At 32.4% G+C, this 11,930-nt stretch overlaps 1 protein-coding gene across 2 annotated transcripts; it reads right to left on the reverse strand.

Annotated features, from left to right (window-relative positions):
- Positions 1-1,053: 1,053 nt before the first annotated feature.
- Positions 1,054-7,004, reverse strand: LOC18609990 (65-kDa microtubule-associated protein 6-like). 2 transcript variants are annotated; one of them, XM_007045386.3, is made up of 12 exons: positions 6,231-7,004; positions 4,978-5,181; positions 4,612-4,866; positions 3,933-4,148; positions 3,700-3,855; positions 3,463-3,622; positions 3,203-3,354; positions 2,894-2,981; positions 2,742-2,815; positions 2,545-2,619; positions 1,964-2,320; positions 1,054-1,516 (listed from the first exon to the last, which is right to left on the reverse strand). In XM_007045386.3, the coding sequence occupies exons 1-11, from the start codon at positions 6,333-6,335 to the stop codon at positions 1,982-1,984; spliced, it is 1,824 nt and encodes a 607-aa protein (XP_007045448.3). In that variant the 5' UTR covers positions 6,336-7,004; the 3' UTR covers positions 1,054-1,516; positions 1,964-1,981. The 2 variants fall into 2 exon arrangements, with proteins under 2 accessions (XP_007045448.3, XP_088659967.1); XM_088803841.1 differs by lacking the exon at positions 6,231-7,004 and adding an exon at positions 5,664-5,683.
- Between the last annotated feature and the right edge of the window lie 4,926 nt (positions 7,005-11,930).

Consider the following 11,930-nt stretch of genomic DNA (forward strand, 5'->3'; position numbering starts at 1 on the left):
TATATTTAAAATTTTATTTTGTTTATGTGCATTAATTATGCTTGAAAGTTAATATAAATAAATATATTTACCCGTTAAAATAATTTTGGAAGGTTAATTGACCATTTTAATAAATTAAAACTAATTAAAGTCATTTTATAGAGGTCTAATCTGCTTCAACCACAAGGCTGATTGGTATTTTAAGGAATGCTAGAGTTGCTGCTGACCTGTAGTAAAAGGGTAGGCGTACAGGGCTTCCAATGAGACCCCACATACTACCATTCGATAGTTACTATTCATGCTACCAAGGCATTGAAAATAAGGAAGACATCCGTGAAGATGAAGAAAATGATATTCTCTTGACCCTGGAAACAAAGGCAGCTCCACAATTGGAAGCGTCTGGTGGACAACAGTAAACTACTAAATATACAAGGAGAGTGAACCTAGTTTAATCGAATAGTTTGGAACAAGAGTTTTATCCTCAGGCATACTTCAGCCTGTGGTTTATAATGCTAAACACTGAACTTTGGCTAGGTTTTTCTTCTTTTATTTTTGGGTTAAAGAACACATTTTTTAAATTAAATCATATAGTAATTAGTATTATAGCCAAGGGCATCCAGGGTGGATGGCAACAAGATTGGATGTTTATGGATGATGTGTTGCAATACAATAAAGGGGATATATGGGAGACTGTTATTGGAGCACTGCCTTTATAATTGTGTATTAAATTAACTCTTGGAAAATGAATAAAAAAAGACTACAAGAAATAATAAACCAGTAACAACTGACAAAGAAAGAAATAATTTCAACAAGCTTAGTGAAGACAGATACATGGAGACAGCTGGTAACATGGGAAAAGCTCAAGAAACAAGCAAATTTGACTTCTGAAATGCCACTTCACCAATAAAGTCAGGGTGCAACCACTTCTTGTATCATCATCAACAGTGCAATAACTTAAGTCCATTACTCCATTAGTCTTCTCCAACCCATACATGAAAGAGAAGCAGCCATGCAGTAAGGACTGAAACTAATGCATGCATTGCTAATAGTTCAAAAAGCAGCTGGAGAAAAGCATTCCACAGAATTGGTACCGGCGTGTATAAATTTCCAGGATGGCAAAACCAATTATTGGCGTCACATAAAGCATCACAGAGATCCTACAATATGCATTTCCAAAGATACCAAACTTCCTACACTAAAATGATAATGGTCACACTGGAATACTTATATACATACACATGAAACACGAGCAAAATCCAGGAAAGAAAAGGTCAGCACTACTATAACACTCTCCATTTTAGTTTTCCCCCTATCTCAACAGACAAAAAAGTTAATGACAACTTTCAGACTACTTATCTATGAGTGTTGCCCTCAAAGCAAACAACATCCACACGCACATCCTCAAATGTCAGTCACCTGTAGAAGTCCTCCTACCAATTCACAATCATACACTAGTGTACAATCCCTTTCATATTCACAAGGTTCCGCTGCTTTAATTGAGTGTACAGTTGTTGGAACTATAAATGGTAGCCTCTTCCTACACAAAAAAAAAAAAAAAGACCATGATCAACTTTGCACTTAATCATTGAGCCAAAAATTTAAAAACACACACACACATTATTAAAGTCAATATAACTGAAGGGTCATGAAGATTTCGGTTCAAACCAGAGACTGAAAACTTAATGCAAGTACATCGCATCATTCATGTGGGTGTGAGAACAAAATATCTTTCAGCATATTCATATGCATGCACTAGTGTGTCTAAGAGAGTGAATAGCACATATCCAACCCCCACCCCTCGACCCCCCTCTCTACTTCCAAATACATAAGAGGCCCATCAGATCCACGTTAAAGTAAAAGGATGGGGCTATATGCCGGGCATTAGTATCATCTAATTTCCATCTCCAGATCCACAGCAAGGGAGGAATTGATGCTAATAATAAAACAGCATAAACAGAAGAGATACATGGTAGGAAAAACATACCGGTTCTGGATTCTAAATTTAACTATGAGGTGGAGAGCCTAGCTCAGAACCACATACTGACGTGTATGTAGATACTGTATCTTCCTTTGATATGGCGACAAAGTTTAGAGGTGCCGTAGACAACCTTCTCATTTCCTTGAAGTAGCCATTTTGACGCCCTGAGTAAGATCGTGGTGTAAGTAGCTCTGGAGTTCCTCCACCAACTGAGTTCCGACGAGGTGTAGGAGTCATCGATCCGTTACCATTTGCTCGATATCCATTTGGCTTTCTGAAGCTGTTACTTTTCCTAGGACTAGGTTTTGACCCATACATGGCTTCTCTCTCTGTAAGGAGCAGATCTTGAATCTTCTTTTGGTCCTGTGAAATGGAAGATAGAAAATGTTAATGTACCATTCGTAGATATAGATGCACAACATTCAATATGGACTAATTGGAAATGCCAGTCATCGGATTAAATGTTACACTAAATAAGTATAAAAGAGAAGAGAGAAGAAAAGAAAAAAGAGAAAAGAGACCAAGGCTAAGTTTCATAAACCCTCATAGTATAGTAGTATTTCAAAAGCAAAAGCATATCAAATTACCCTGAATCTCTTCTTTTCCTCTTCTCTCTGTTTTCTAGTGAGTTTGTAATCCTCCAATATCGACACTAGTCGTACCTACATATCATGTTTAAAAACAAGCTTATTCAAAAACAATTCCAAATGAACATGATACACACGCCTGTTCATGCGCATTTAAACAAGTTCACAAAAACTTAAGCTGCAAAGGAACTACTAACCCCATCATACAGAAACAACATCTTTTTTTCTTCTTCCCAAGCTAGTGTTCTGTTGATAAGATTATCCACCATTGCTGCAAAAAGGTTATCTTATCAGCTCCAACAGTACCACCGCATCCATCAGAAAGAGGACTGTTAAGGAGAGTAAATACCTGGAATTTTGCTTATAGTTATTCGAGCTTTTTCTGCACGTTTAAGGTTAATGTGTGCACCTCTCCCAGCATTGTACCTGTTCTGATCCTGAAATTCAAAAAGAAGATTTAACAAGTGATGCTCTAACAATTTATAACGACAAATTGAATTAGAAAAACTGGTCAATGAGCTTTTATTTAGTTTGACTTCTGGAATAGTCTACAAGCTATGTTGAAGAGAGTCTTGATAGATTGCACATGCAAGATACACACAAACACCCCACACAAAGAAGGGCCCACTACGCCCTCTCGCTACTTATTCCAGCTTACTTGATTGTAGTCTTCAAGCCAATTTTCTTCTTCACATGCAGAAAGCCATCGGTCTATCCTATCCATTATTTCTTTCCGGCTTAGAACTTCATCTTTAGCTTTAGTTATCTGTGCTTCAATGTTCGCTAAAAGTTCAGAAGGGTCTACTAGACCTGGACAACAACAGCAACATACATCACTATCTACATCAGCAGCAAGTAGATTCAAAAAAAAATTGTCTGAATGCAGAACATTATTGCGAGGAAACAAGAAAGCGATACCAGAATCAATCAATGCATTAGACTTCTCAGCAGCTGTACTTGCATCAGGTTCAATATGAGTCATTCTGCAAATCTCCTCCAATTCTGATCTCCTTTTCATGACAAGTTCTTTCATTCTGCTAGCTTTCAGTTTGGTGAGTTTCTCCACTTCAGCTGATGCCTGTCAGAAAAGCAAAAAAGAATTGAGCACCTACTTTTCAGTTATTAACAAAAAGCAGATATGTTATGTGGTGATACCTGTGCAATCATCTCGGTTGAAAGAACACCTGGTTCAGTAACTTCAGCTTCTGATAATTTAAGAACAGAAGTGGCCCTTGAAAAAACATTCTTCTCTGCTTGGGGTGAATCCATCAAGTTCCAGAGTTCAAATAGTGCAGCAACAATATCCCTCAGCTGCATTTTAAAAACAGGGTTTCACTTCAAATTTTACAAGAAAACCTAATTGAAAGCTAGGGAAGTTTATTGACTACCTTCTGGATTCGTATTCTTCTTTCGGTTTTCAGTTTGTTAATAGTCTGCTCTAGACCTTCAAATGTTCCATTGCTAATATTTGTTGATTGTTCCTGGTTCGCCTTTTGCAAGCTAGGATGCACATCGCTTACAGTCTGGGAAAAATCCAAACCTAGTACCCCACAAAGCAGATGCACCTCATTTACATATTCCAAAACCTTACGGAGGCGATCAGACTGCAAATAACAGAATATCATAAAAATCTTGAATAAGTTATAAAAAAATCTATTGAAATCCATTCAGAGAATTAAATATGCCTGTAATTTGTTCAGGTATAGAAATCACTCAATGCTAAATATAAATCGATGTAAAAAAAGGGCAAAGATGTCAATTCAGAAAAGCAAAAACTGTAGTTAAAGTAATCAGATAGGTGTTTTTTTTTTTTGGCAACAGCAATAGCAATATATTTAAAATAAGTCTTCTGAAAAATTGTAGAATTAAAAGAGCTTCCTGACTTCCTTGACAACTGTATTGAAATTCACAGTTAACATAATTATCAAAACTTTCTTAAATTGCTAAAAGTAAAATTACCAATTATCCAAGCAGATTATCTAAAACATGCAGAAAAACCAATCATCAATATCCAGAGCGCAAGCATCCAGGAACTTCACATGACATTTCATAATGTAAAATCCATACCTTATCCTTCTGAAGAGTTTGAAGATGCGTCTGAAACTCAGTAAGCCTTCTCAATGACAAGTCTTGGTCTTCCAGTGTTAAAGAGTTAATATCATTGGGATAGTTGTAACCAGATATTTCTCCACTGATTTTTTCAATTTGAGTCTTTATATCTGCAAATTGCTTTATTCTTTCTTCTCTCTTCATCCTGAGATCCTCAAGCAGTGGACTAACAGATGCGAGTTTTTCTTTTAATGATGCCATTTTCTTCTCTGTCTGAATCCATGTGTAATAAAATAAAAAAATTAGCATGTCATATCGCATAAGAAAATGTATGAAATGAGATGTGATATCTTCAATGATCCAATGCCAGGGAATTCTTTTTACCGGTGAATGAACATTGAGGTCGCCTAGAGCAGCCATAAGTGTTGCAACCTCAGCTTCCTTGGCGGCAACAGATTGATGTAATCGAGCCTTCGCATTGGCAGCTTCCTCAACCTTCCGGCGGTAGACTTCTAAGCATTCCCTCTCCAATTCCAATAGCATACGGTCTTTATCAGCTTCGCTCTCACCAATGTCACTCCATATTTGCTGCTCAGTACAAAAGGAAAAAACGTTAAAGAGTTGAAATGTACATTAAATTCTCTTTCAGGATTAAGACTCAGAAGCTTGCCAGCTTGCACATAAATTAGCTTACAAGAAAATTAATGTAAAAGAACGTAAAGAGAGAAAACAGAGGACAAAAATTAATCCCAATCATGCTCAAAATGATCCACCATCCATAAAAGCTACAAAACGGACAAAAAATCAAACAGGACAGTGTAATAACAAACCTTTCAAAACTAAAAGGGTGAAATAATATTTATGTATGTGTATATCTGTATGCACTGGAAAAGCTAATTTAATTTATAAATTCCACCAAGTTATTCTACGGAAAGCCTCATTGTTACCCTCCACTATCCGGCTTACCAAAAACAAAAGAAGAGAGCTAATGATATTTTCCAAACCCATGAACACTGAAATACAGACATAAAAAGCAGAGAAAAATGCCGAAGAGACAGTAATAATCTAACCTTCTAGAAATAAAAGGAGTGGAACAAAAAATTCAACCTAGAGGTGATAGAACGATAAATTTTTCATTAAATTAAAAGAGTCAGACAACCCCTGAAAGAAACCATTTGAAAAATCATTAAAATCCTTGCTATACAAAAATCATGACCAGTCTACAGAAAAAGAAAACAATTAAAAAAAACACTTCAGTAAACAGATCACTGGCACAGGAACGCCCTTTAAACTTAAAGCAGAAGAATAAAACTATTTTTCTCTTCAGACACTCAAAAAGACCTAAAGAGACCTTGAATTCATTGCTCTACTAGACCCATTATGATGTATGAGTTAAATAAAGAGAAAACAATAAATGCTTTTATCTTTTAACAAAGACATAAACTTTGTCAAACACCCATCATTGTGAAAAAGGCCAATTTCCAAACAAGAAATAAGGAACAAGAAAACCCATTTCCCTCCTTTCTTCCCCAAAGACCAGCCTTTGCATGGAACAAGAAACTCAAAACACCAAAAAAGGGGAAAAAAAGAAGATGAAGAAGAAGAAGAAATGTAGATACGAGAAAGGCAAAGAGGACCTGAAGTTCTCTGAGCAATGCATTCCAGCTAGTGCTTGTACGAACACTGGTGGCTAAAGGACTCCCAAGAACACTGGTGGCTAAAGGACTCCCAATGGCCAACATTTCCACAGATCTCTCTCTCCAATTATGCCACACCGAAATTTAAAGTGACCCCAAGAGAAAAACAAAGACTCTTTAGTTGCTTCCCAGAAGCAAAGTTCAAGAGAGAACCTCCCCAACAAAAAAAAAAAAGAACTCAAAAGAAAGAAAAAGAAGGAAAGTGAGAGGGAAATGAGTAGATATCAAAAGTCAAAAGAGACATTGCATTGAAACAAACAACCTCAGCCTTCCTTCAGATCTGAAACACTTCAAATGCAAAACACCCAACAAACTCTTGAAATTTTTTCCAATAAAAAAAATGCAAAACAATGAAAACACCCACCAAAAAGGATCTGTAGACAGAAGATAGTTAAAGGTAAAGTTTTTTCTCTTTTGGGTGTTCTTTTTTTTTTCAAAATTTTTTGGAGAAGACAAGGGAAAACAGAGACAGTAATGATTGCTAATAAAGAAAAGGAATTAAGCTTTAAAAGGCACCAAAAAACTGAGATAAAAAATGGGTTTTGCTTAACATCACTAGGGTTTGGCTTAAATGCTCCCAATGTAGTAGGTTAAAAGAGATTATCACAGAAGAAGAAGAAGAAGAAGAAGACGAAGAAGAATAAAAAGTTCTTTTCTTTTCTTTTTCTTCTTGGGTTTTGGGTACTGAAACTAAGTAAACTCTCTGAGTTGCGAAAAAAAAGTACACTGTACTAAAATCCAACCTTTTTTATTTTACAAACATTAAATAAGGTAATTATATTACAGTATTTTGTTTGGAAATTGAAAAAGAAAGCAACCGACGGATGATCCATACTTACCCACTCTCCGATATAGAGCGTGCATGACACGTCCCAATAAGGAGTGGATTTGGTATTTAAAGGCGAGATGACGTGTGGAGTTATGAGGCAGGCTCGCCTATACTCTTTGAATGACTACCGACTCCAGATAGCTGTTATGATGTTGAGGTTTGACATGCAAAGACAATACGATATTAATTCATTGAAATAATAATTTCGTTACATTAATTTGGATTTCGTACTTTAATTATCAGCTAAAAATACTACATGCTTGTATCAGTAACCTGCTTTCAGCTTGGTTGGTAGAAGTAGGTTTTCTCTTTGAAGGCAAGAAAGAGGAATGGAATGGAAATATTCCATGGTAATGTGATCAAGCTACTCAAACTCAAAAGCAAAGTTTTAAATGAGGCATTTGCCCAATTGGAAGAATCTGTTTGTGGTTGTGACTGTGTACTTTGCTTGGTACTTTGATACAGGTAGGTTTACCTTGCTTTATGGCCTGCATGTATTTTTTGGGATATTTTAGCATTAATGTCATTGTACTTTCTCAGCTTTTCTTTTCTTTTCTTTTCTCTTTTTTTTTTTTACCTTGAATTTCATAAATAGTTAATAGCAAAAGTAGAACTAACCCCCTCAATTATAATGAGCCGACAAATTATTCACAAAGTAGAATTATTTTGATACTTGAAAAGGCTTTATATTAATTATATTATTATAAGAGTGAATGTGACATGGAAGTTGACCAGAAAAGCAACAACAATTAGGGAAAAAGATGGAACCGAAAACATAGTGGCTAATGGTGAAAAACTTTGAAAATTAATGAAGTTGTATTATTATAAAGACATTTCACTTTAATCCTCTTTCTTTAGGGGTTCGTTTTGCTAAACACAGCTAAAAGTGTTTTAACCCTTTGAACCATCGTTGGCATCTCAATGATAAATAAATAAATAATTAATGCTTTGCTATTCAGATTTCATCTAATAATTATTAATATTCTTTTCACGTGGACAAAATCTAAGATCGGAAGAATTTTTGTTAAAATTTTTAATATAAGGATTTAAAAAGTTTTAAATAAATTTTATTTTTTTATTATATTTGATTAATTTTATATATTTTTATTTATAAATAAAGTATATCCTTATAATTACTGATTGATTAATTATTATTTGTCATCTTATTATGCTATGTAATATTTACGTAAAGTGTAAAAATGTCACATAACACCGTATCAATATACCATGTCATCACTCAGTATAACATATCAACATACTATATTAAGATCGCGTGATATAAACAAATAAATAGTATTTGGACTAATAAGAGTTAATCAATTATTAGTTTTAAAAACATATTTGATCGAAAATAAAAATGTTAAAACTTGATTAAACATAATACAACAAAAAAAATTTTATTTAAATTTTTTAAATAATTTATAAAATTTTTAAAATATTATATCTAAAATTTTCTTTTATATATATAAAGGAGTGGTTAGGCCCATTATTAATTGAACAAGATGTAACAATTATTATTGCTATGTAAAGATCTCCCATCCCCTTTTATTTATTTCACCTCCCATGCCCGTTTCTCTCATTCATTCTTGTATCTTCTATTAATTTGTTTTTGATTTTGGATAAGGTAATGAATTTTCTAAACTATAAAAAAAAAAAAAGGGAATTATGATAGAAGTCAAGGATGTCATGCAAAACAATGCAAACATCGAGGACAAACTACACAGTTTCATGGCCATGAGGTATTGTTTCAACCATAGTGATTAATCGAATTTTGAAAAATAATAAAGTTTTAAATTCAATTTTAATTTTGTATGAATCAATAATGTTTAATTTCGATATAAGAATAAATTATATTTTTTTAAATTTTAAATTTTTATGTTTTTGAATTTTTTAAATAACAAAATGTATAATTTGATCTTCCTAAACGAATAATAATCATGTTTGACAGTATGTTATATTATAATAATTTAATTTTTGAACATATATTTAAATAATTTATTATTTTTAATCAAATATGATATGCTTTGATGTTACTATATTGTATTATTGTTTGGTAATTCAACTGAACATTAAGATAACAATCAAATAAATTCTTAGTTCCCATTTTGTCTACACGCATTTCTTTGTGAAGATTGTCTCATATTTTTTGCAAACTCTTTTTAATTTTTATCAATTCACTAATTAACTTCATCAATAATGTCCAATCATATAGTATATTTGCATTAGTTTTTTATACTTTTAATTTTTGTGTTTTTGATAGAATATTAACGCAATATATAGGACATCTCTAATAATTATATATACATAAATATATACACATTATTATAAATTCTCTTAAAAAAATATAAATTTGCAGCAAGTACCAAAGAATATACATTGCAAATACCCAAAAAGAATTGCAACAAGTATATATTTATAAATAAAGGAGGAAAATAAGAAGCATAGGGTGCTTATACACAAGCTTATATCATATGGCCCCCTCAGTGTTGAAGGCTGGCTGTCTCTTATTAACAGAATGTGACATTTCATCCACCATAATAGCACCATTTTTTTTCCTTTTGCTTGACTTTTTTGTTGGGTTTTTTTTCTTCTTTTTCCTACCCCATTATTTACCCCACAACTTGGTTTTGATGATGTTTAGTCAAGAGTAAATATTCATTGCAATACCTAACCTTACATCAACTTTGCTCTTGCAATTTTTTGTCATTGGTAAATTGGCAAATTCAGAAAACTTTAATGCTACTAATTAATTAATAAACATACTATCTAATAAATAACATCTCTTCTTTGTAGAGGGTTAATATATATATATATATGTATATGTTTCCATTGACTAGAGACATGAAAGATGACTTTCTTCATGTATTTTTCCATTAAAAGATAAATATATACTTACACTAATATCCAAAGATAAGAAAATGTTGGGCTATCTAATATAAATAACAAATTGACAATTATATAATTGAGAACAGTTATGTTTAGTACATTCAATCTCATTAAATGTTAACTAATTAAATAAGATTCACTTTATCATAATTTTTTTGTCTCATTATCATAATCTAATAAATTTATTTATGGTATCTCATGACAAAAATTGGAAAAAAATGTGCCTATGCACAATAAGACCAACTTTTTATGAGCAAAATTAGAAGATGTAATAGGCTACATAAACTAGGAAGGCACCAAGATTAGTAAAAAATTGGATTGTAGTTAGGTTAATCTGCTTTAAATTTCTTTTTAAGAAGTCAGTTTGAAATACATGTTTAAGAAAATTGAAAAACCAATAAAACTAATTACACATTTAGAACTCGAATTATAATAAAATTATTAATTTGATACTTGAAAAATAGTTCGTAATTAAGTTTTTGAATTATGATTCCGTCCATCAGTTTGCATCATTGGTTAACTTCGTTAATTAAACGAATATTAAAAATAAAAAAAATTATAGGACACATTGTGATTGGATATTTTTAAATACATCACTAATTTGATTAATAAAGTTCATAAAAAATACAATTTATTTTATAAAAGTAAAGTTTGAATGCTTAATTATGAATATTTTTTTCTTTGGATACCAAATCGATAATTTCATTAGAGTTCAAATGTCAAATGTGGAACTAACCCAACCTAAAACTACCAATTACATGCCTCATGTAAGTTTAGTTTTTCAATTCAATCATTAGTCAATTCATATGCATAAGTTTTATTGCAAAAAATATAAATTGACTTAAATTTAAAACCATAGGGATGATAAATGGTTTGCTACTTGAATTTTCTTTTTATATTACAAAAAAGGAGTAAAATAAAAGAAGAAGAAGAAGAAGAAGAATAAGCAACAGAGATTGAATGACCTTTGATCTGTATGTTAGCTGAAAGGAAGAGCATAGCTAACATTTTTCAAAGACATTATAATTATCCCATTGAAGAGCAACTTGGCCCAAATAAGCTATCATTGCTTTGTTTGATAGACCTTTGATCTACCAACATTAATACCATTTTATCTCAATAATCATGTAATTATTGACATGACCTCTTCTTGTTGGTTTGGTGGATTAGATTGCTACACATTCTTAATCCAATCGACAACTAATCATAATATACATTACAAAACTAACAAACAATAATTTATTTGTATTTCTTTTTTCCCTTTTCTTTGGAGGGATTAACCACAGAGAGAGAAAAGACAAAGACAGAAAAAATATAGCTGGCCTAGGGAGAAAATACAGGGTGATGGACCCTCAATGTCCATAGCAACAATTATGGGGGAAAATGATAAAAGATGCCAATCCTAAATGGATGATTAGGAAATTTCTCAAAAATTCTCATGGTCCCCTCACTTGTTATCCTCTCAATTTTCCCTTTTGCAATGGTGAAAACAAAAATAAAAAGAGAAAAACTAAAGCAATTGAGCATCTATCACTTTGATTATTATTCTTTGTACCACCTAATCAAATATCCTGACCCAACTTTTAGAGCACAAAAAGGGGGAAAAAAAACACTAAGTGATTGATTATTAAATAGTTTGGTATCACTCTTTCCATATTAGCAGTTAGAAAAAAGAAGAGGGTTATGGTTATCATTATTAAAGTGAAAAAAAGGGAACAAAACCAATATGTGAGGCTGGCAATCTAAGAATCTAACAACTCATTTCTTCTTTTGTATATCTTTATTCTTGGAGGTACTAGTTCATCATCGGATAACTTCTTTAGTGTTAAAGAGGGTTGCAACTAATATCTATGAAGTTAACATTCTGACCACATAAAAAAGATGAGAAATGTTCTATTCTTATCAAATAAATACTCGAGCATTTG

Source organism: Theobroma cacao, chromosome 2, assembly GCF_053813885.1.
Source record: "Theobroma cacao isolate CCN51 chromosome 2, ASM5381388v1, whole genome shotgun sequence".
NCBI classification, from domain to species: Eukaryota; Viridiplantae; Streptophyta; class Magnoliopsida; order Malvales; family Malvaceae; genus Theobroma; species Theobroma cacao.

Excerpts from the sequence above, each read along its gene's own strand:
- LOC18609990 (XM_007045386.3), bottom strand. The coding sequence starts at position 6,335 with ATGTTGGCCATTGGGAGTCCTTTAGCCACCAGTGTTCTTGGGAGTCCT. Across the intron at positions 3,623-3,699 it reads CAACCGAGATGATTGCACAG|GCATCAGCTGAAGTGGAGAA; the intron begins GTATCACCACAT and ends CTTTTCTGACAG. Across the intron at positions 2,816-2,893 it reads AACTATAAGCAAAATTCCAG|CAATGGTGGATAATCTTATC; the intron begins GTATTTACTCTC and ends ACCTTTTTGCAG.